Source organism: Fundulus heteroclitus, chromosome 11 (genome assembly GCF_011125445.2).
Source record: "Fundulus heteroclitus isolate FHET01 chromosome 11, MU-UCD_Fhet_4.1, whole genome shotgun sequence".
NCBI lineage: Eukaryota > Metazoa > Chordata > Actinopteri > Cyprinodontiformes > Fundulidae > Fundulus > Fundulus heteroclitus.
The window spans coordinates 16,609,247-16,632,559 of record NC_046371.1 but is presented as its reverse complement, the minus strand read 5'-3'; the positions used below and the strand labels follow the sequence as shown (position 1 = coordinate 16,632,559).

Sequence of the window (23,313 nt, the reverse complement as noted above, 5' to 3'; positions counted from 1 at the left end):
CCAGAAGCTGCTAAATTCATCAGTTCAACCAGGTGTGCAAAGTATTGGACTGCACGCAAGTCCATTGTCCCAAAGATTAACGCGGTCCATTTCAAAAGGGTCTACAAAGCAACAGAACAAAAGCAAAAAGGTAAAAGGTCACTCGGAGGAAGAGGAACGTGCTCAGAAGGCAAAAAAAAAGAAAGTTTCAACCATTGTTATAGCTGCAGGAAAAAAAGGAAAAACTATTAAGCCCGAGGTCACCAACCTAGCTTTGAAGCTGTGGGGTGGACAGGTGTTTAGCTCCAGGAGGGACAGGCATGTTTCACAAAATGGACAGCGTCATGAAAAGAGAACATTAGCTGGAAATATTAAAGCAGCATCTAAAAGAAGTCGGCCAGGAAGTTAACGCCTGGACGGAAATGGGTCTCCCAAATGGAAGATGACCCTAAGCATAAGTGAATTAAGGTCAACAAAGTTAGGAGCGGCCATCACAAAGCCTTCATCTCAAGCACAGGGACTATTTGTTGGCAGAGTCTGAGCAAGCAGATCTCTCACCCTGACCCAGTTACACCAGGTCTGACAGGAGGAATGAGCCAAAAGGACTAATTTCACAGCATAAATAATAATAAAAAAAAAAGCTAAATCCACCCTCACCGTAATCAATAACTAGACATCATGTCGCTTTTACAGACTCACAGAAAACACGACTTTTAATAATCTCCATTTTTTAATGGTCACAGTTGAAGCACATAATATAAAATATTTACATTGACAGATTCAAATAAAATCTAAAACGTATTCGACATTAAAACGCACACGCGCACGCACACATACCCGACACCTACTACAGCCTAAGCATGCTCCCCAAAAGTAGCAAACCCACGTAAAGAGAAAGTCCCAATTAAAAGTAATATTAAAAAACAAAAGGGAGTAAAGTGCATGTATGACAGACGTCCCTGTACAGATATTTCTGATTGCAGAGTAGTTTCCCTTGCCAGTCACAGGCACACTCCTAAAAGCTGTACAAAAGAGATCCGTTCAAAATAAAACTAACTCAGTCACTGACACAAGCCAGATGTAAAAAAAAAAAAAAAACATACAGTTTCTAAAACACTCAGAATATAGACGTACATCCAAAAGAGATCACAGCAGGAAATTCATAAATATAAACTCTGCCATTACACTCCAAGCCCCCCCACAAAGCTCCCCTTTTTACCATCACAGGTGAACATCCATGAGGAATCTGCTCTGAGTGGCTTCAGAACTGTGAGGACAATGAAAGACACACTTTTTTTTTTTTTCTTTCCAGTTTATCAAGTGTAGGTGAAATTGTTTCAGACTGAGGATGACATTCCAGAAAACCAGACCCTGATGTCTGCGCAGCTCGGACTAGTTTGAGGTATTGTGTTACTGAAAATAAAAAATTAAAAAAGGAGAAACCTTCTTCCACTCTTTCCGTATCGAAATCAAGAAAAAATAATAATAATTGGGTCTCCACTTCCTGCTGAAGCAGCGTTAGGAACACCTTTTTGATCTGCGTTGAAGAGACGGTTGGGGGGTTACAACTTCTGCCTGATTTTGACATTAAAAAAATATTGGCAGCAATCAGATGAAAATGAATAAAACTGCAACGGATCAGCGGCGCCGTCGTCTCTCCAGAAAACATGGGACTGAGGAACATTAGCAAGAGGCAGGAATGACAGAGGCAATATTCCAGCTTCTGGTGATACACGTGTGAGAGAGATCAAGAAAAGCAGCGAGGATTGGCACGGGGGAGCATGTACAGGCTCAGGAACGAGACGGTGTCTGGATTACACTATGTTTGTTTTATTTCATTTTTTGACTGAGTTCACCAGACTGGAACCTTCATAGCCTTGTCATTTGCTTTTAAGATGAGCTTGATATCAAAGATTTCAGGGGTTCTTGGTGGATCTGTGGGGGGAAAAAAACGTATAAAAACAACGACTAAAAAGAATCCTTTAAGGCAAGAGGCATCGGTTTGCTGAATAACTAACATTTACACTTGATTTCCACTTAAAGAGGTGCACGCACACATACACATACACGCGGAGCGAGGGTCACATTGTGTGGTACGGGGTGCTAACGGTTCTTTTCTGAAGCTGCCTCAGTGGGTGAGTCTTTCCGTACTGCTGCCTGTTTGTCAGAAGCGTCGGCCCGGGCGAATCGGCGGCGTCTTGCTCGGCGTTTGGAAGTTTTTCCTTCGGCGGGCTCCGATCTGAAGCCGGCGGGCTTTCTCCGGCAGCAGAGAGGCTCGTAGCCGTGACGTTCGGGGCCTCCGGCTCTTTGCTGCTGGAGGAGGGAGAGCTGTGCACCCGCTGCTTCTTAGATTCGTCGCTAGCTGGCTGGAGGAGAGCTGGAGAAGAGGGTGCGGCCGCGGCGGCGGAGCAGCTGCGCTCCAGCTCGCTCAGTTCGTTGGCGAGGAGCTCCAGGCAGCCCAGTTTGGCCAGCGATGCCGAGCGCTTCATCAGAGACGGAGGGGTCAAGCCCGCCTGGCGGATCCTGGCTTCCACCTCTCTAAACCTCTTCTGGATACCGCTGCCTTGCTTCGGAGCACTCCCCGAGACCGGGCTCGTGCACGCTCCACCCGAGCCGACCTGCTGCAGGAAGGCACCCAGCTCGCACAGCGTCTCCCACGTCGCCCTCGTGGCGATGTCGGCATGCGGTCCCTCTGTGAAACAGTCCCAGTCTACGCACGACTCGAGCTCCGTCACACCTTCCAGACACAGGAAGTTCACGGAGGCAAAGGGAGACGGCACAGAGTGCTGGAAAGGAGAAGAGGTAGAGAGCAATCTGGCTTCAGCAGGCTGGAGTTTGTGTCCTTTTGTGCTTTTGTCGATATTCCCCAGGACCCCCAGTGCGTTCTCCCTGCCGGCTGGACTAAACATGCCACCCCCCCGGCCCTCCCGCTCTTCCTCCAGAGTGCGGACCCCTGCATCCTGTGACCCGGACGCCGTCGTGGAGTGGAAGCTGCTTGGGCGGGGCTGAGAGCAGGAGGCGTTCCCAGCGAGCGAGAGTGAAGAGGACGAGGCTAACGGCGTCTCGTGTTCTTGTTTCATCCGTTGCTCTAGCTGTTGCGTAACTCGCCGCACGGACCCCCTCGTCCAGTCGCTGTAGAGACGGGCGGGGGCGGCCTCCTCGTCCTCTTTGTCTCTTGATTCCTCTTTTACACTCTTGGCCTCCTTCTGAGGGACAGTGTCTAGATTCTCCGTTTCCTCCTTCGACCTCATCCCTGCTTGGTCGTGGGAGCTTTGTGGTTCTGGTCGGGCGAGGGTCTCTGTGGGTTTTACTCCTGCGACCTGCACAGGAGCATGGGTTTCCTACAACGCAGAGGTGACACAGAAGCAAAAACAATAATGAAGTAAAACCAAGAAAAAACGTGAACTTTTTTATGTGCGTTTCAACTAGTCGCCACTAGATGGCGCACATGAACCATAACCTAAAGGCCTATTTGGAATAAATTCAACGATGCTGGTACACGAATATATCTAAATACACCAAGACCATTAAAACCTTAATTTATTTCAATAACTCAATTCAAAAAGTTAAACTCTTATTTCATATAGATTCATTATTCAACAAGATAAAAATAAACATCTTATGTACATTATTTAATATTAAGGCTTACACAGCTGCTCAAAATCATAAATTCAGTTACTCTGAAAACTAGAATAATAAAATAAATAATGATTTAACACAATCATAAGGAACACAGCTAACTAGACAGGTGACAGGTCATTAACAAGGAGGGCAAGATAAAAAAAAAAAAAAAGGTCCATGCTGTAGAGGTGGGCGGGTCAAGGAGCGCTGTATCCAAGCATGTTAATGTAAGGATGAGTGGAAGGAAAAAAGTTTAAGAGATATGTTCACACTAAGGATAACTTGAAAGACTTGTGAAGTCTATTCAAGAGCAGCGAGAAACTCACAAATGTTGTATTCTTTGTTAATCTGAACCAGAGTCGACATGAGAAGTCTTATCTGGACTGAGTATTAAAAAAAAAAAAAGATCACTTATTGTGTAATGAGTTCATCTGAGTTAGACATTTTTAATTCAATTACTCAATAATCATGTTTTGACTATATTACAATTTGTTGAAAATTTACCTGTAAGATTAAATATGCCGGTTTCTCTGAGCTAAAGCTGAAAAACACCTCAGAACATCCACACAGACTCTCACACTAAGAACAAAGCATGAAAGAAAGTATAGAGGAAAACTTACAAGCAATGGTTACCTTTGTGTTCTCCTCCTCCTGCCCCTCACTGTTTACGCCCTCCTGGGCCAGCGGCAGATGATCTTTACCACAGCTCTTCAGCAGGGGAGACTGCTGCACGGCAGTTTTACCATCGTGACTCATTCCCTTGAATTTTTCCCTGGCACTAAAAAAGTTGATGTGATCTGCACTATGGCCGAACAGCAGCACATTGTCCTGTGGAATAGCACCGGGAGGACTGGCGTCATTGGAGGAGGGAGGATCTGAGCCGCACGTCTGATGATCGTCCGTTTTTTTAATGAGCACTGGTGCCGATAAACAGTGGGATCCCGGCTGTTGTGCGTTTGGCGGCGTCAAGGGTTCAGGCACCGGGACCGGGAGGGTAGGGGAGGAAACCTGAGGTTTGACGGCTTCATTCGTAGACGATGGAGCAGGAGAGGGGGGGAGGTGGAGAACAGAGGGAGGTGGGTGAGGCTGGCTCACCAAAACGCTTTGTGCAACAGTTACCGCGTCTGTCCTCTCAATCTCAGGGACCACAGTAGCCGCCCGTGGCCGGGAGAATGCTGGCTGCTTCTCCGAGTCACACAGACCATTGGAGAGGCTGGGAGATACCACAGAGCCAGCTGTGGAGTCGGGATGGTGGGGGGGTAGCTGCCTGTCGGAGGCTTTATCAGCCAGAGAGGCTCCCTCCGGGCTTTGAGCTTTAGCGCCGCCTGATAACGACGGCTCGTCGTCAAAGTAGCGGGTGCCGGTATCAGGCTGGCTCGTGGAGTGTGTTGGTTTTCCAGTGCTCGGTGAAGTTCCCAGAGATTCCAGCAGATCTCTCACAGAGGAGCCCGACATGCTGCTTGCCTGGTTATGGGGGTCGGAGCGACCCAGACTGTTGGGTTGGGCGAGGGACTTGGACAGGGGCTCGTGGTGCTCAGACAGATCGCTATCGGAGTGAGAACGCCACAATTTGTTGTGCCTTTGCTTGCTACAGAAGAAAGGGACAAACAGATATATTGACAAAATTAACAAAAGTTCAATTACTCTACTTTAGTGTCATTTATGTCAATTATATTTCCTGTTTTTCAAGCATATTGTTTAAAGGATGACTGAAATTTCATGATAATGATTTATAGCATGTGGATTTTCTGTCTAAATATGCAGTTATTTGAACACCCAAACATCAGAACTGAACTATTTTCCCTTTGATAGGCTGAGATTGATGATTGGCAAATCAAATACTGGAAATTTACCCCCCCCCCCTTTTCTATTCATTGATTCCCACCTTTTCATTCTATAAATGCATCACCAAACTGGATGTGATTTGATGCCCTTCTTCTGAGCTTAATAAAAATCAGATACAGCTTAGGGAGAAATGCTGTGATACATAAACCTATGTCTTAACTCTCCATACGAAAGTTATATTATACTCCATCTATAAACTCCAGCAGATAATTTTAGTGCTTAGAACAAAACAAAAAGAAATTGTTTAAAATTGGTATTGGTTAGGAAAAGTCTGATAGGTGATGCGCTATTGTTGCCTAATGTATGTCAGATAAGCAGAAACCAGTTTTTCATTAAGATATTTTAAAATAGTATGTTTCAGTATATTTAATCAAATTCTGCTCATTCAAAAACAATTAAGCAGTAGAAGTGACCCACAGATACTACACAGATGCTAATAAACCAAATACATTTCCCACTAAATAGCAAAAAAAGTACTTTTTGTGGCAAACTGCACATTTGAAAAAGACTCAATGGATGTTCTAGATTTTTTTCTTCTAATATCCATCTTTACATGTGTATGTGTGTACCTGGCTAGCAGTATGCCCTGGTACTCCTCCAGCTGCCTCATAAAGGAAGGGTTGGGTTTGGTCACAGTCCGACGCTCCTTGACGTGATTGAAGGCGATTTTCAAATCCCAGCCGTACTCCTTCATGGCGTACGCGATCACCGTGGCTGCAGAGCGGCTTATTCCCATTTTACAGTGGACCAGGCACTTTGAGCCAGATTTCCTGGTTTAGACATGAACAATTAAGTTATTCCTTGTCATTTTGGGTTTAAATTAGGGCTGTAAAACAAATGAGTCAGGTTTTTTTAAAGAAGCCAAAAAAAACATCTCCATCTTAGACTGTCAGTGATTTAGCAGATTATTTATGCTGTTAACTAAAACATTCATTGTCTTGTAGACCATTTTTGCCAAAGGTTTCAGATTAAAAGCGCACCCTTAGTTGTGTTGATTAGTTTAGGACATAAACTTTTTCTGCACTCATAGAAATCTTTGTAAATTAGCCGCGCTACCTGACGTACGTATAAAATGATGGGTCAACAAAATGTTTTATGGAGAGTGATACTAACAACTGTTCAAAATCATCAGTCACCTGAATAAATGACATAAGAACACTAAAATTATGAAATGAAAGAATGTCAAAATGATGAAGTTGGTCTCTAAAGCAACTACAAAAAGCAGTATTTTTATGCCGCCCCCCCAAAAATAAATCCTTGTTTTACATTTGGTATAAATCACATCAGCTCGATTTTAAAATCTATATGCTACCAGTTGGAGTTGTGAAAGATGTCCCTCAACAAAAACAAATTATTTAAAGTACAAGTATACTTTAAAAGTATACTTTTAAAAGTACAAGTTGCGATGTGGTAAAACAATTATATAAATTAATTTTTAAAACTTTTTATTCTTTTTCTTTCAGAAACTTAGATTTTTCTTTTTTGCATCTGCATAATAGGAAAAGTAAAAGCATTACTTCACATTCAATTCCAGAATGTAATATATATGTAATATATCCAGAGCTGGAAAAGCTTTAAAACAAATGTCATATTTTTCCATTCTGCACAGAAACCCCATAAAACTCACTTTGCTCTAGATATGAACTTATAGGTGTCATTCCAATAAGCCAGCAGGTCGGTGGCTTCCTCGTCGTAGACGCGGATGTTGTGGTACTCAAACACGCCGGGGAAGAAATTATCGATCTCCCTGGTTACATTCAGGATGTACTGAACGCTGAAGGGAAAATACACAAATGTTAAATGAAAACAAGTCAGGCTGCTTGTCTGTAGCCGTTAAACTGAAAACACATCAAGCTACAACATTTGCTTGTATGCTAAGTAAATGTTCTTATTTTAAATGGATGTATTCTGTACTGTATTTTCATTAATGTCCCCAGCACTGATTGCAGAGAGGGGGTGCGTTTCATTGCATTTTGTCTTTCCTTACCCGCTCTTCTGCAGCTCCTCCAAATTAGATGCATTCCACTCAGATCCCTGTAGGAAACAAAAGCAATCCTCAATGCTGTTCCAGACCTTCCTCTGAGCTTTTCATCCGTCCTAAATCCCACTGGTCAGACATGCCTGACATACAGTACGCATTTACAATCCAAACAAGACCTAAGTACCTTAAAATTGGATACATTATTGCACAACACTGCATCAGATTACTGTGGTTCTGATGCACAAAGTGGTGATAAATGGTTCAAGTGTAGCTTTAATTTCTTGTTTAGTGTCACAACCAACAAAAATTAAATTTTTTTTGTCAACATACCAAGAAGACGTGGTCAAAGATCTCTGAAGGACTGTCCATCTGGCCAAGAATAACAATCATCTCTTTGTCGATGAACTCCTTGAACTCTCGCAGGTTGCACGTCATGTGCATTTCCAGCTCTGTTCGTATCTGTGGGACACGTTAAGAGAACAGAGCGCTCAGTTTAACCTAATTCGGACAAAAAATGTAAATGACTACTTCTGCTTGAAAGATATGCGAGGCAACTCACTTCTTTACAGGTGACATTCTCAAGATCTTTCTGCATCATGATTTCCCTCAAGCTGGTTTTTATCTGTCGCTCTGTAAGCTCTCTCTCTGTGGGGCTGGAGAAACATCACAAGGAAACTTAGCATATAAAGTTAGACAGAAAGGTGCCCTACTAAAGTATTCATAACTCTTTCAAAGTTTCACACTGTCACTTTAAAACACAAACACCTCGTGCATTTCATTAAGATATGACATGATAAACCAACATAAAGTAGCATACAATTTTGAAGCAAAGAGAATACGATGCAAGTATATTTTTCTCAAAAAGAAAAACTTGAAAACTGTGGTGTGCATATTTATTCAGCCTCTACACTCTAACATGCCTAAAATATCAGAAGTCACCTAAACTGGAAATAAGAGCACATATTTGTGTAATTTAATCTTGGTATAAACCCAGCTATTCTCAGAAGGCCTCAGAGGTTTGTTAGAGAACATTAAAGAGAAAAATGGCATCATGACCTAGAAACAAACAATATATTTTATCTCTGGCGGGGACACTAGGGCAGATTAGTGAGAGAAAAAAAACGAACTTAACATCTCACAGGGCACTGTAATAAAATGGAAAGTGAATGGCACAGCAAGGTATTAATCAGCAGCCCAGAGGCCCATGGTAACTTTGGAGGAGCTGCAGAGATTCACAGCTCAGGTGGGTGGATCTATTGACACCATAACTATAGCTGTTGTACTTGTAATAGTCTTGAAGGAAGAAACCCATAAGAAGCCCTGTTTGCAGTTTGACAAATTTTAAACTTTCTGGCCTACAGGAAAAAAAAAGATCCATAAATAAATCAACATCCCCAACATAATGGTGTGGAGATGTTTTTCTTGACAAGGATAAGGTAGGTGGCCTGAGTTGATGTAGAGATGAATGGGGCCAACTAAAAGCCAATGCTGGTAAAAACCTGAGGAGGATGCAGACATGACACTAGGGCAGATGTTCGCCTTCCAACAAGACAATGACTCTAAACATATAGCCAGCGCTAAAATAAAGGCACATCAGTGTGAGATTTGTGAAAGTTCAGACTGTAATCAAACTGAGAATCTGTGGCAAGACTTTAAAAATTACTGTTCCCGTATGCTCTTCACGCTTACTGAGCTTCAGTAAGTAGAGATTTCAGAGTCTAGACACATTAAGCTGATAAAAACACACAAAAAGAATTTACAGCTAGAATTGTAGCAAAAAGATGTTCTGAAAATTACTGACCTATAGAGCCTCAACGCAAACACTTTTCAGATTTTTATCCGGATCAAATGTTTAAAAACCACATACAGTTTTTGTTCTGCTTAATAATTATGCACTACTTTTTGTTGGTGTATCGCAATCAAATCCCAATAAAAAACACATTGAAGTTGTAAGGTAAAAGGTGAAGAAATTGACAAAAGCATGAATACTTTTGGACGGCACTGGAAATCAGCAGTTTACCAAGTATAGTTTTAAATCCATATGATTTGAATATTTACATATCGGAGAAAAGGACGGGTGAGTCGGCGCGGTGTGACTGCACGTCCTGCATGGCGTTCCATTCGTTGATGCGGGTCTGGTCGGAGGACACTCTGCTCTGATAATAGCTTACCCAGGTGAGGAACAAGCTGCCTGGGAAGTAGTTGTGGCAACGAGCCACTTCGCAGGCTTTGTGGAGCGACTGCAGAGCCGACCTGTCAATATGAGTTTGGAAGGATTTTGATATGATGGCAGTAAAAGATTTTTTTTTTTTATGAGAAAGTCCTTAAGGATGAAAACAGTTCAAACAGATCCACTTGTTTTTCTTTACACTCACCACATGGCTTGCACAGAAACAGGCTTGAATACGTGCACTCTGTTATCGGTTGATACGCTGAATCCGCTGAGAACAAAAAAGGAGAAACAAAGCAAACCTTCAACCCTTTTGGCGTCTTTTGCTTGGAGAGTGCTGAGTTCTTTCATGCCTTTCATTTCTTACCCATCTCCATCCAGGTGTATTAAGGTGTCACTCCATAAGGGCAAAACCAAACCAACTGAACATGAGCTGCAAGGAGAGAGAAAAATAAGAAACCTCAATTTTACAACTTTATATCATCGAGGCGGCACACGTAGGCTTGAGCGCAATCATCGTCTCACCTGTCTACGGGACTAAAATCCATGCCAAGCACCACGCTCTCCTCTGTGTCCTGGCGTCCGATGGTTGAGGCCACCACCATGTAGCGTGTGGCCTGAGTGCTGGCGCTCTCCAAACGAACCGCCTGGAAGAGGAACCAGAAAGGGCAGAACGGTGAAAAAGCCAGCAGTGAAGTTGGTTTGTGCTTTGAGTACCGCATGACACGGATGTTTTGAGATCAACATAGAAAAGTCAGTGAATTTGTAAACCGCTGGGACAACATAAGCTAACGCTATTGTTAGCTTCACTGACAGCCCAATAACAGGGTTCTGTCGCGGTCTGGGCTCCCCCTTCAAGCTGCACCACGTAACGCTCAGCTGCGTGAACGCATACTGAAACAGCAAAACGACAAACGTGTGCAGTCTTCGTTGTCTATATGTCTATAATTAATCATTCAATTAATTTTTATGTGGTACAGGAGCAGCATATAGTTTTCACAAGCCTAGAGCGCCCTCTTACGGCTATAGACGGTAATGTTTACTCCTTGGTTCATGTTGGTCAGTATGAATTAACATTTTAAAACATATAAACATGTTTTATATGTCAGGTGCGACATATATATTTTATATACGTTGCACCCGACTATAAATCGTAGGATTAGCCAAAGTATGAAAAAAAGTGTGACTTATAGTCCGAAAAATACGGTAGTATCATGCACCCACCAGCTTGATGTTGTCCTCTGGTCTGAGGAGAGTGAACATGGTCTGTAGATGCTGCTGGATGTCTCCTGTTAAGATTTAAGAAACAGCTCTTAAACAACTTAAGGCAACAGCTTTGCCTATTAATGCAGCATCATTTAGCTAAGAAAAACAAACTGAAACCTTTGAACGGGGCTTTTCGCCTCACCTGCATGTTTACTCCGTAGCTGCGAGAAGCGAGAGGCTGAAGTTGGAGAGGAGCCATTTCCTCGAGGCAGGAAGAGAGCAGCTCCTTTGACTGTCAGGAAACTTTCACTGATGCTGCACAGAGACAAAATAAAGGAAAAATTTGTTTAAAAAAAAAAAGTATTAATAGCTTTTTTGGGCCTTAGCTTTCAGAGACTTTACTCAACAAACATTCAAAGCAAGAAAACTCTGTGTAGCACAGAGCGTCATACCAGATCAATGCCCTACTGTCCAATGTTATTGTAGTAAATACTCTCATTTGAATCAAAAACTGCATTTTAAAAAAGGTGTAACGCATGTCAAACCCAGTCTGGCCAATCACAGCATATGTTCACTAAGTACGGTAGGGGATCTGTCATGCTACGGGCCTGTTTTTCTTCTAAAGGCTCTTGATCCTTGACGAAGTGTATGGTGTCATGAACTCTTTGAAACACCCGAAGATTACAATAAATAAAAGAAACCAGGACCTAAGACTCTGTCTGGATGATGAGGAGTGATTGTGCAAAGACGAAGAAGTCAACATCGCACCGTCTTTAAACTTCCACCTTGTTAAATATTACAGAAGAGAAATAAGTGCTGTCCCGTGTGCAAAAACAGCCCAGATACCAATAATGGTGCCATTGGTGACTTTCTTAACATGTGAACCCCCCAACACCACCACATCTTAAAGTTTAGAGACACCATCTGTATTTACATGTGGCTTTTTATGCCCTAACTGTATCAAGCAGCCATTAAAAACATTTATTCCACAGTATCTGGTAAATACCTGCTATGGAAGCTTCCTGCCTGAAAGTGGAACACGTTTCAGAAGGACTGATTTGATTTCAGATTCATTTAGATCAGGCCTGTGAGCTCCTAAAACAACCAATCTTGTGCACAGCAATTAAAAGCAAGATTTATGAGCTCAAGACAGTTTAGATAGCAATGTGAGACAAAAACCAGCAACTTCCAGTGACATGTTTGCTGAGTCGGATTTGATATGTTCCTAAAATGACAGAGGCACAGAAAAAAAATGTACTGGTTTACAGGAGACATAAAAAGAAGTTGCTATTTGACTTAAAACAATGTCTTCTTTCATCTGAATTTCCTCAAATTATCGGTCCACGGGCTGCGACTCGCTGACACAAACCTGAACGGCTACCAGGCACCGACTTGGCACCTCTCAATAAGCCACTTATGCCGAGAACCCTATGGATAATGGAATTATGTAATATACTCAAGATATCGAACACAATAATCTGAATGTGAAAATCCAAGGGGTGTTTGTTCCCAGTTATTGCTAGATTTCATAGTGGTGATGATTACACTGTGTTTTAACAAATTGACAGTCCCTAAAGTCTGTATTTTATGATGACACGGAAAGCAGATTTTCTCACCACTGATGATGGAGTGTCCATATCCTCATTTCTACGCCAAAACATAAACATAGGGCAAGGATAGGGTGCAGAGACAGAAAGTCTGCAAATTTTACTGCCTGTCATCAAGATAAAAGGAAGCTAAAGCCAAACGCTGGAATTAACACGAGTTATTACAACGGGTGACAAAAAAGACAAATGTCGGCTTTAGTTGAGCAACTTTATCAGGTTAGAAAATTCCTCTGACCTTTGTCAGAGTTTACTGTTGAAAAAAAGAAGTATGAAATGTTAAATACTTTCGAGTAAAAACAGCTTTAAATCCTTCTCAAGACAAACCAAAGGATCAACAGGGATTAGACACTAAAAACACTCTGAAACAACAGCAGTGACAGAGTGATGACAATACCCACATGCCTTTCCTCAAAACAAAAAAATCTGCATTTTAGCACAATGCTCAGGATCTTCATACCATGATCTTGTGAAAGAGCCGAGCACGTAGAACCCGCACAGGCACAAAATGTCTCACAACAGTGCCAATGATAAATACATGACGCAAGGAATAGTTCTAGCTTTGTTGATCAAACCCATAAATCACCAATAAATGCCAGCTTGATCCAGAATGCTCACCTCCAGACCTGACAGATTAATTATAAGCCATGAAAGTGTCTGGGGTACACAGTGTGCTTGCTAGCCTGGTGTTCCCTTAAAATGCATGAAAACAGAGGTGGGGGAGTGCATGCGAGCAGGTGAAGCATCCTGCAGGCAGGTTTGTCAGAAGGCAAATGCAAAGAAACCTGCTTGATCCAGGCTGCGGTGCAATCATCTAGTTAGACATCTCAGCAAAACTGTAAACCATTGTTAATTCAAACCTACTGGGAGCACGAATTAACGCAGAAATGAGTGCATAAAACTGCCAGAACATGCCAAAATCTAGCATGCAAGTTAAGCGTAAACAACGTATTACGAGTACAAAATGTTTCTGCAGATGACGCTCAGATCGTTTCTGCTCAGCTGACCGCATGAACTCACAGCTGATAGATTTCCCCCCGAGAGATCACGGAGTTCTCGGTGAAGCAGGGTCCGATCTTCACCCCGCAGCAGGCGCAGAAGCAGCCGGCCGAGGAGCTGCGAGGGGTGGCCGCCACTCCGGGAGGCATCGCTTAACCCCGCGCGGCTGAGACGGTTCCAGACACACCGCTGGAGAACCGAGGCAAAAAAAAAAGAAAAAAAAAAAAAGAAAAACTCCGAGCGCAGAAACTCCGTGACTCTCACAGATTCACTCTTTGTTTTTATCACTCATCGCCAGGGGCGGATCTAGAAAAATATTTATGGGGTGGCGAGAGGGGGGCAGGAATTTTTGAGGGGTGGCAACATATGACATTTGTTTATACTGTATTTAATAACAGTTATCACAGTTTGGTGAGAAATAGTATGTACAGTATGTGTTTCATGTGAAACAGTTCATATTAGGAACATATACAATGTGATCTCACTTAATAAGAGATAGAAGTATGATAATACTACTTCAGGTGGAGCATTATCACAGGGAAGGTATTAAGGTAAGACACAGGTGCTGAGTCGCAGACGCGTGAGATGGACTGTTTCAGAGAGGCAGCTTTGCAGCATTTGCACGAGAAACTATAGAAAGAAAAATGTACCCATCAGAGATCTATGGACTGAGAATGGAACTGTAAAAACAAATGGGTCATGGTAACCAAACAAGGTACTGGACATTGCTTTTATTGTTTACTCAGAACACACATTTACCCCATTTGTTCCTCTGTAACTTGACATTTTTTTGACAGATGAGGTTTTACTGTAAAAGTGATGAGCAATACAGGACAGTAGTTCACAGCAGTTAAAGAGACATGAAATGGACATTTCATGCTTGTAAATATGCTTTAGATAGAGCTGTTTTATCAACAAAAAGGCAAGTACTGTATGTAACATCAAAATCTCCACAAATCTGAAAAGAAGCAACGTAAAAATACATTTTGCTCCCAGTCGGAAAAAGTACAAAACATTTTGTGAGTAGGTTCATACAAGTCATTTCTGGATAGTTTCATACTGTAAACAAAAAAACAATAACACTGCTTCATATTAAGCAGGATTTGCACCAGTATCACATTTTTTACTTTGTTTCACAAACTTTTGGTTTTATTAAAGGTAATATCAGATTTTCTCAGCTGTAAATACAGAAAGGTTGATAATGCCATCTTGTTAACAGCTTTGTAAAGGCTCACCAGAGAGCATAACAGAAAGTTAGCATGCCTATAACAGCTGAATGCGCCGATTTCCATGTTGCTCAGCAAAACGCTTCACAAATGTATCTAGATCTAATGCCTTTGTGCGTTTTGATTCAATGCTTAGTACAGCCAAACTTGATAGTCTCTTTTCCGTCATAGTTGATCGCAAATACGTCTTTATGAGCCTGAGAGATGAAAAACTTTATTCACAGGATGCGCTGCTCACAGGTAACACAACCCCTATTTTACACAACCTGAACAACTCATAAAACACATCCTGGTATGGGTCCAACATCTGAGTGAACTCCATGAGAGTGGTAGGACTTTCCTTTCCCTCCTTTTGTCTGTCTAGTACTCTCCTTGTCTGATGTAACTCGTGTTTGAGATCCTCAATATTTGAATCATAAGCTTCAGCCAATAATAGAACAGCCTCCTCTCTTAAAAAAGTTGGACTTGATGGATTTAGTGCCTGTACACCCCGCATAATGTTACAATTTGTTTTAGAAAATCTTCTTCCTATTTCTCCAATCATGTTATCCAGAACTGGATAGTATACAGACACACAAAAAGTATGTTTGCTATCTGGAACTACATGCTGTCCCAAGGTGGAGTGGATGACAGTGTCCTGGAGCACTTTTGTTGTCTGTCTTGGCCTCTTTGGTTTTCGCTGAGTTGTATCAATGTTGCTTTGTTGACATAAATCCAGTGTTTCACTCCAAATTTCCTCAAAAGAGGCTTGACTACGGTACAGGACCAGTGTCTCCTTTAGTGCTTCAATAAGTTCAACAGCTTTTGCATAGTCCACTGTTTTAGACTGTAGCATGTCTGATAAAAAATTGGAGTCACTCAGGACCTTTCTGAACAGAACAAGACATCCAGCAAAATTCTGATCAATTTGAGCCAGTATCCCTCTTGCTTCTACTGCTCTTTGTGGATGGTTCTCAGATGCAATCTCTTCAAGCACCTGTACTATCGCAGGCAACCTGTCCATAACATTGCGACATGCTATGTGCCTACAGGCCCAACGTGTATCACTTAGCTGTTGGAGTTCCCTTGGTGCACCATCAAACATCTCCCGCTGCACTTCCAGCCATTTGTTATGTTCATAAGACCCAGACATGAATACATACAGTTGTTCCAATAGTGAGAAGAAGTTCCCTGCATCTGCCACACTTGTTACAGTGTCTACAATAACTAAGTTTAAGCAGTGTGCACTACAGTGAACATAGAAGGTATGTTTGGCTACTTCTTTTATTTTTGCTTGAACACCTGCATGTGCCCCACGCATCACTGCCGCGCCATCGTAGCCCTGGCCTACCAGGTTTTTCTTGTAGTCCAGCCCATGCTTCTCCAGGAAGAAAATAATCTTGTCACTTAAGGCGGCAGCATCCAGGTGTTCTGCCACTTCAAACTCCAGAAAGCTTTCATGAACCACACCGTTGTAAAAATATCTCAGAACAAAAGACATTTGCTCTTTTTTCTGAACATCTTTAGTTTCATCAACAATAACTGAAAACTGCTTGCTCGTTTTAACTTCCTGGATGATTTCCTTTTTGACCATTGCAGCCAAACACTCAAGCATTTCATTCTGTATTGTTTTACTTGTGTATTTTGCATTTTTAGCTTGTTGTTCAAGTCTTTTTTTAATCATGGGGTTATGGTTACCCAGCAGGTCTAACATAGACAGAAAAACACCTTTTTTTTTTTCTGAGTCGGGAGACTCCCTGTGACCCCGCTGTGCTATGTTTTCTGTGGCTGTTAAAACTAAAATTTCAGCTGTTTTAATGTAGTATTGATTTTCAGCCACCTGCTTATTTTTTTGCTCATCCATAAGTCGAACCATTGAGGTACTTTTATCCTTAAGTTTCTTGTTCTCTGTCCATGCGAACATTGCATTTACATGGCCTTCTGATCTGGCATGAGAACAGATACCACTGTCTTTCATTGTAGCCTTTTTCCAGTTACGATAACCCTCAAATGAGGTGAAAACAGTCCTTGGAGCATCAGGGAGGGAAAAATGCCTACATGCAAAACAGTAAGCTGCATCATTTGATTGCGAGTATTCTAACCAGGGATGGGATTTGTACCAGTCGCTGCGGAAGCTTCTCCTGGCTTCTCCCTGGAGAATCTTAGGGAAACTCTCACGCAGTGGCTGCACTGGCACCTCATACCTGGACCTGGATATGTCTAGAAAATGGAGGGGAGGAAAGATTTATACTGAATAACATCTGAAATAAGTTTACAAAATAACAGCTAGTAAAAACATAATCAATTAGGAACTGTCATTGATTAGTTAACCATAAGACTATGTTAACACCTCCCTATCTTATCACACTTTAACACTGACAAGTTTTCCTAATTATTCATATTTAAGAAAACATATATAAAATAATATCCTAATATAATATTTATATTTATTTGAAGTCTAATCAATGTCTCTTAAAAACACCTTAAAGCAAAAGGTCCATCTTTGTCATTTGTTCTTATTCATATGTAACTTAATATATTATACAACAACAATTTCCATACCATGTGGACCAGCTCGACTGGACATCTTTGGTGATGGTCCAGGAACTCTCATTTCCCTTTCACTGTGTGAGCCCTGCACGTTATCTTGTCTCTTGCTTTCTCTCTCTTCATCTTGGTGATGCTCTCCCTCCATATCTTCACTGCTGTGATGTTCTCCCTCCTCCTCCTGTCCTTGGTCGCCTTGGCCTTGTATTCTAATTCTGTCATGTTTCTGTTGCCCTTCTCTCTCCACCTCGTCTTCGTCTTCTCTCGCTCCTTCCACCTCATCTTCTTCTACCTTGCTCAGTTTTTCATTTTCTATTTCTCTCGCCTTTCTCTTTGGTGAGAAAAAACTATGTATGCTACCTTTCCTCTTCATTTCTGTAAGATTCAAAATAACTTTACAATGTTTTTCCTTCACAGGCGCTGAATCATTATTAGCTTTTGTAACGTACTTTACACAGAACAAATGTCAGACGGTCTGACATTTAGCAAAATAACGTTCTTTAAACTTATTTTTATCATCTTAAAATCAGCATCGCAACTATGCTAGCAACATTGTGCTTCCGTTCCGTATTAATTTAATTTCTCGATAGATAGTAAATCAGTTTTTACCTGTTTCATCCCGTGTCTCCTTTCCACACGTGACCTCCGGCTCCTTCGCTTTGCGCCGCTCAGTTTTCTAAAAAAACTGTCTCAACTGCTCTGGCGTGACGTCTTCTCGTGCTGCATTCACTGCCGTCCGACATTTAAGATAAGCGGTCAGTAATTGTCAAATTAGCCATAATTTATAAACCTCGCCACCCCTACCGTCAACTGGGGTGGCAGCAGGGGTGGCAAGGCTGTCTTTTAGGGTGGCATTTGCCACCCTATGCCACCCCAGTAGATCCGCCTATGCTCATCGCATCGCAGGGGGGTGGGTGAAAATAACCAATCGTCCGGCTATAGCGCACAGCAGCGCCGTATTATCCCGCACAATCCCGCAAAGACGCTGACACGGTTAACACGAAGTGAGACGGAGCAGGTGCGCCGCCATCTGCTCGGCGGCTACTTTCTCATGCGTCTGCGGCAGCCTGCGGTAAATCCTGCCGCTGAAGGGGAGGAGACACCGGCACGGTCCAATCCGAAGAAACAGCGGGATGTGGAGGTCTGGGTGACGGATTATCAAGGGGGGACTGGGTGGGGTGGGGGGTGGTAGTTCGAGGGAAGCCAAGGCTGAGTGGGGGGGGGGGACTCTTGAGTAACAGTGGAAGATTATGACATATAATATTTTAAACGTCCATCGTAACATGCTATGATTTAAGAAAGTTTTATCAACACTAAAAAAAAAAATATTGATTTGAGAATTGAATTCTGTTCATCACATCGATTCCCACATTAGAAAAGCGTCTTCTTTTGCCTTAAACACTGCAAAAACGGAACTAAAACTAAGTTTTTTCTTAAAATCTGTCCTCGATTTGAGCAGGTAAATAAGATGATCTGCCAATGGAATAAGACTTTTGCACCTAAAATAGGAACAACTCATCTCCATTATCTTATTTCAAGTGCAGTATATCTAATTATCTTATTTTAAGGGTCAAAATACTCATTCCATTGGCAGATAATATTATTTATCTGCTCAAATCTGGGACAAAAACACTAATTTTAAGAACATTTTACCTATTTTAGATCCGTTTTTGCAGTGAAGTATTGGTTCCTGTTACACATACACGCTGATCTGGCATTAAACATTAAAGTCGCCCAACAGCTTATGTAAATAACAAAGATTATCTCTTCATTATAGCTCCTGTTAGTAGGTGGGTTATAATGTTTAAACAGCAAGTGCTAGTTATGTACTCAAAGTTGCTGTTTAAGAAGTTGGAAAAATAAAAAGTGTAAGGATTTAAGTAAATTTGACATGGCCCAAGTTCTGATTGCTAGACCACTGAATCAGAACATCTCCAAAACAGCTGCTTAGTTGGTAATCCTGTTCAGAAACACTTTGCTGTACTGAGTAAAATGGTCCTCCCATGCTGAAACTTGTCAATGCATTCACATGAAGACCGGGGCTTTTTGCAGAGGTTAATTCATAATCCTATAACTGTGCGGCAATAGTTCAGGAATGGTTTAAGGGAGCACATGTATGAAGTGTTGGACCTGGCCACTACACTACCCAGATCTTTGTCTAATCAAGCATATGTGGGATGTGATGGACAAACAGGTTTGGTCCATGGTGACTCCACCTTGCTACTTATAGGAATCAAAGAATCTACTGGTACCATTTCGGTGCCAGATACCTCGGCACAGCTTCAAGGGTCCAGTGGGAGTCCATGTAGCAACAGGTCAGGGCTGTTGTGGCAGCAAAAGGAAGGTAAAACCAACTTTCAGGTGACTTATCATAATGTTATGCCTGACTTGTGTTGTATGTTGCAGAAAAGGCTGGCTTACAAAATCAGGAAGTGGTAAGTCTGACCTGCACAATTCTGATAATGTAAGAAAACACTCTTTAACTGACACAACAACTTAAAGAGTTTATTAAAGCAAAACATATGTAACTTGTTTAGCCCTTGAAGTGACTGGTGAACAAATTTGTTTTTTAAGTGACATTTTACAGTGACCAAGGTATGGGAGCATGGAGTTTTACTTACCATATTTACTTGTTGGCTGGGAATATTTCCAAGATATCAAAGCTGATGCTTCTCTATTGACTTTCAGGCTAAAAAAAAAGGTTTCCCACCTTTGATCAGGGAATTTTAGACTTTTCCAGACTTAAACTTCCAAAGTTCTTATTCCTTTGTAGTTTATTTATAAAGTATAAATATACAAGGTAAATGTGAACATATTTATCTCTGCAGTGGCCAGGCTTTGAATTGGGAACATTTTCCATTTTATTTTTCTACTCTTATCCAGACATGGGGAACACATCAAACTCCGAGCTTTTACGGACGACGTATGGACAGTGCAATGAGGATCTACTTTTTTTAAAGTAAAACACTTTTAAGGTGCTTTTTATTTTATCTAGACTTGAAAACAAGGGCGCAAACTCATTCCACGTATATTCAGATTCATCTCCTCACGCACTTGTTCAAAACCTTTCCATCTACTTGCAAGTGTGTAAAAGTTTTGAAGCTTTCACTTCAGCAAGTTTGCTGAAGGTATTTCTGATGTTCTTATTCACATTTAGACAAAACCCTGTCCTTGTCAATCTTGTCTAATAAGTAACAATTCTCCCTCAACATGTGAGGAGAAGCATCGTGTTCATTGATCGTGTTTGTGTTTTCAGATTCTTCCCTAAAAAAGGAGAATAGAGGCCCAAGTAGCATAACAAATAGCTGGTCTATGTTTGAGCCAGATACACCTCATACTGTGTGCTTCCAAAATAACAACAACAACAACAACAACGGAAAAAGATTGAGAAATCAAAACTAAGAGTCCAGCCTGCTCATGTGTAGAGTAGAAACCTGACCTTCAGCTTGGTCACGCTACCCGTTGATCACACATGGTTTCAGTTTTTAGGCGACGTTATATGCTGAGGGCAAGAAAACACCCCGAGATAAACACCAACTGCAGTGGGCTGGTTTTTTGTTGTTGTTTTTCTTGCTGCGGTTCATGTATTACTTAATGGGTGTGTATGTGTAGATGTTTATTTTTGGACATTCAAAGGTCATCTCTGCTCTTCCTTGATTAAGGAACAGCTTGCTGAGACCCGTATTCTTGTAACTATGACCACAAAGTTACCAAAACACCACACAAACACCTCGTTTACCTATCCAACGAACAGCCCGCTCACCGACTTTCTTCCTCATCAGGCACCTTTAAATCTTTGCTTAGTTGCTCTCGTTTCCGTGACATCATTCGTAAACACATCGCAGGTCGAGCTGAAAGGCCACCAGTGGGGTTGTGTGTGTGTGTGTTGTTGTGTTGCCATCTCTCCAGTTCCACCTGACTGCTCTCCTGTTTGTGTGGCTGAAACTCGCAGCATCCGATGACATGCGGCACAGGCAAGGAAGTGGTTTCCACAAGCAGACAGACACCAGACACTGCTCTGCCGCTCTATTGTTGCCACACGTATAAACACGCAGGCAGCGGGCCTACTGATCACAGAACCATCTCTAGTTTACACAAATAAACCCTTAAGTATTTACTTTAAGAAGTACGCACTCAGTATGAAGCAGGGATAACTCATGAGCCGTTAAATCAGTCAGGTTAATAAAACTCATCGATGATGCAAAACAGACATGGTGCAATTTAAATTGCAAAAGAATGTATATAAGAGGCACACAACTAAACAACTTAAAATGCCAAATCAAACCCTCATCCTAGTTTTTTTCTCCATTTGGATTGACTTAAAGCTGGAGATTAGATAGGATCAGGAACTATTGGTAAAAACTATGGGAGAATCATGTACAATTCCTCTGTCTTTTTCTAATTTCCCTTCAGCGGGCAAACCGCTGAAACGCTGCCACTAGCTACCGGCCGCTATAAATTTGCTGATGTCACAAGGTTTAATCAGCAGCGCTGCAGTGGGCGATGCTCACGCAGGCACAGCCGCTACATCACCACATCCGAGTCTGAATGAACGTCTGCTGCAGCACACATGCACAGCAGCGTCAAGGCGAATAAACAGCAGACCCTGCGCTCTAGCGTGCAGAACATTCATTCAGAATGCCAGCACATTCAATCTGAGGGAGACCATCATGATGTGGATTTAAAAGACAAAGGGATGTTTAAAAAAAAAAAAAAATCAAAATAAGATGTTTGTGCAGCTCTTCCAACAAATTGACACATTTTCCGTTTAAAAATTCCATGCTTTTCCAGAAAACCCAACATGAACATTTTGCAAAGAGATCTATTCTACTGCTTGTGCACATGTTTTCCACATACAAATCCTCCTTTAAAAGATGTCAGTAATTAGGGTAAAATATAGTACTACTACTATAGTACCTTCTACAGTTGAATAAAAACAAAACTGAAGTAATACTTTTTGGACCAATAGAGGAGCGATCAAGAGTTAGCACACAGCTTCAGCTGCTTCAGCTAGTAACCACTGATCAGGCCGGAAATCTGGATGTAGCGATGGACTCAGACCTGAACCTTAAGGGCCATTTAAACACAATTATAAAGTCAGCTTTCTATCACCTGAAGAACATTTCTAGGATTAAAGGACGGATGTTTCTGGAAAAACTAATCCACGCGTTTATCTTTAGTCAAATTGATTACTGCTACGGTGTTTTCACCGGTCTGCCTAAAAAGTGGATCAGACAGCTGCAGCTGATCCAGAATGCTGCTGCCCGCGTCCTCACTAAGACTAAGAAAGTAGAGCACATCACCCCAGTTCTAAAGTCATTACATGGGCTCCTGTATCTCTGAAAATAGACTGTAAAATACTTAGATATTAGCCTATGTTAGCCTATAAATCCCTGAATGGCTTAGCACCTAAATACATGACAGACTTGTTATAATTGTATCAACCCTCCAGACCACTGAGGTCTTCTGGATCAAATCTACTCTGCATACCTAGAACCAGATCAAAACACGGAGAAGCAGCATTTAGTTCCCATGCTCCACTTATCTGGAATAAACTTCCAGAGGACTGTAAAAGTGCTGAAAGCCTGAGATCCTTTAAATCCAGGCTAAAAACCTATTTGGTTAGAGTTGCCTTTGAATGATAATGTTTTAGTTTGTAGTTTCAACTGGTCTTACATCTTAACCTGCTGCGACTATTTCACTGCAAAGTACTTTTCTCTGTAATGTTTTATTATATGCTCTCTTCATCTACAGCATTTTGAATTGTTTTGTTACTGGACTTCAACGTAACATAATTGCATTAGGTACTACAAGGTAGCTTTGTAGTTAGGAGTTCGTCCTGGTTCGAACCTCCACTCCTACCGTCTTAGTTGTCCCGTCTGTGGGCAAGACATTTCACCCGCCTTGCCTGCTGCACCGACTGTATGGCAGTCCCGTTTCTGTAGCTACAATGTAGCTTACCGCCATCAGCAGGTGACTGAATGGGTGAATGACTGTAGTAAGAAGCGCTTCAGTCTTCGGAGTTGATTAAAGAGCTATACAAGGCCATTTACCATGTTAAAATAATTTTTGCAGCTTCCTTTTAGAAAATCCAGGTTTCTTATCTAAAAGATGGAACATGGAAGAAAGCCCGAAAATTTAATTTTATTTCCAAAC

General features: G+C 41.8%; 1 protein-coding gene across 2 annotated transcripts in view; it reads right to left on the bottom strand.

The window, feature by feature from the left end:
• Positions 1-690: 690 nt before the first annotated feature.
• The window catches only part of LOC105917881 (slingshot protein phosphatase 2b), a 32,761-nt gene continuing 10,138 nt past the window's right edge, over positions 691-23,313 (bottom strand). The window contains exons 1-14 of one of the 2 annotated variants that reach the window (XM_012852819.3): positions 13,427-13,554; positions 11,005-11,117; positions 10,821-10,885; positions 10,122-10,243; positions 9,964-10,029; positions 9,802-9,867; positions 9,485-9,679; positions 7,986-8,079; positions 7,757-7,885; positions 7,433-7,479; positions 7,073-7,219; positions 6,015-6,215; positions 4,234-5,188; positions 691-3,320 (exon numbers count right to left, since the gene is read on the bottom strand). In XM_012852819.3, the coding sequence (XP_012708273.2) occupies positions 2,061-3,320; positions 4,234-5,188; positions 6,015-6,215; positions 7,073-7,219; positions 7,433-7,479; positions 7,757-7,885; positions 7,986-8,079; positions 9,485-9,679; positions 9,802-9,867; positions 9,964-10,029; positions 10,122-10,243; positions 10,821-10,885; positions 11,005-11,117; positions 13,427-13,554 (3,588 nt within the window). In that variant the 3' untranslated portion in view covers positions 691-2,060. Of the gene's footprint in view, positions 3,321-4,233; positions 5,189-6,014; positions 6,216-7,072; positions 7,220-7,432; positions 7,480-7,756; positions 7,886-7,985; positions 8,080-9,484; positions 9,680-9,801; positions 9,868-9,963; positions 10,030-10,121; positions 10,244-10,820; positions 10,886-11,004; positions 11,118-13,426; positions 13,555-23,313 lie in introns of those variants that run through there. The other variant, XM_012852820.3, reaches the window with a different exon arrangement.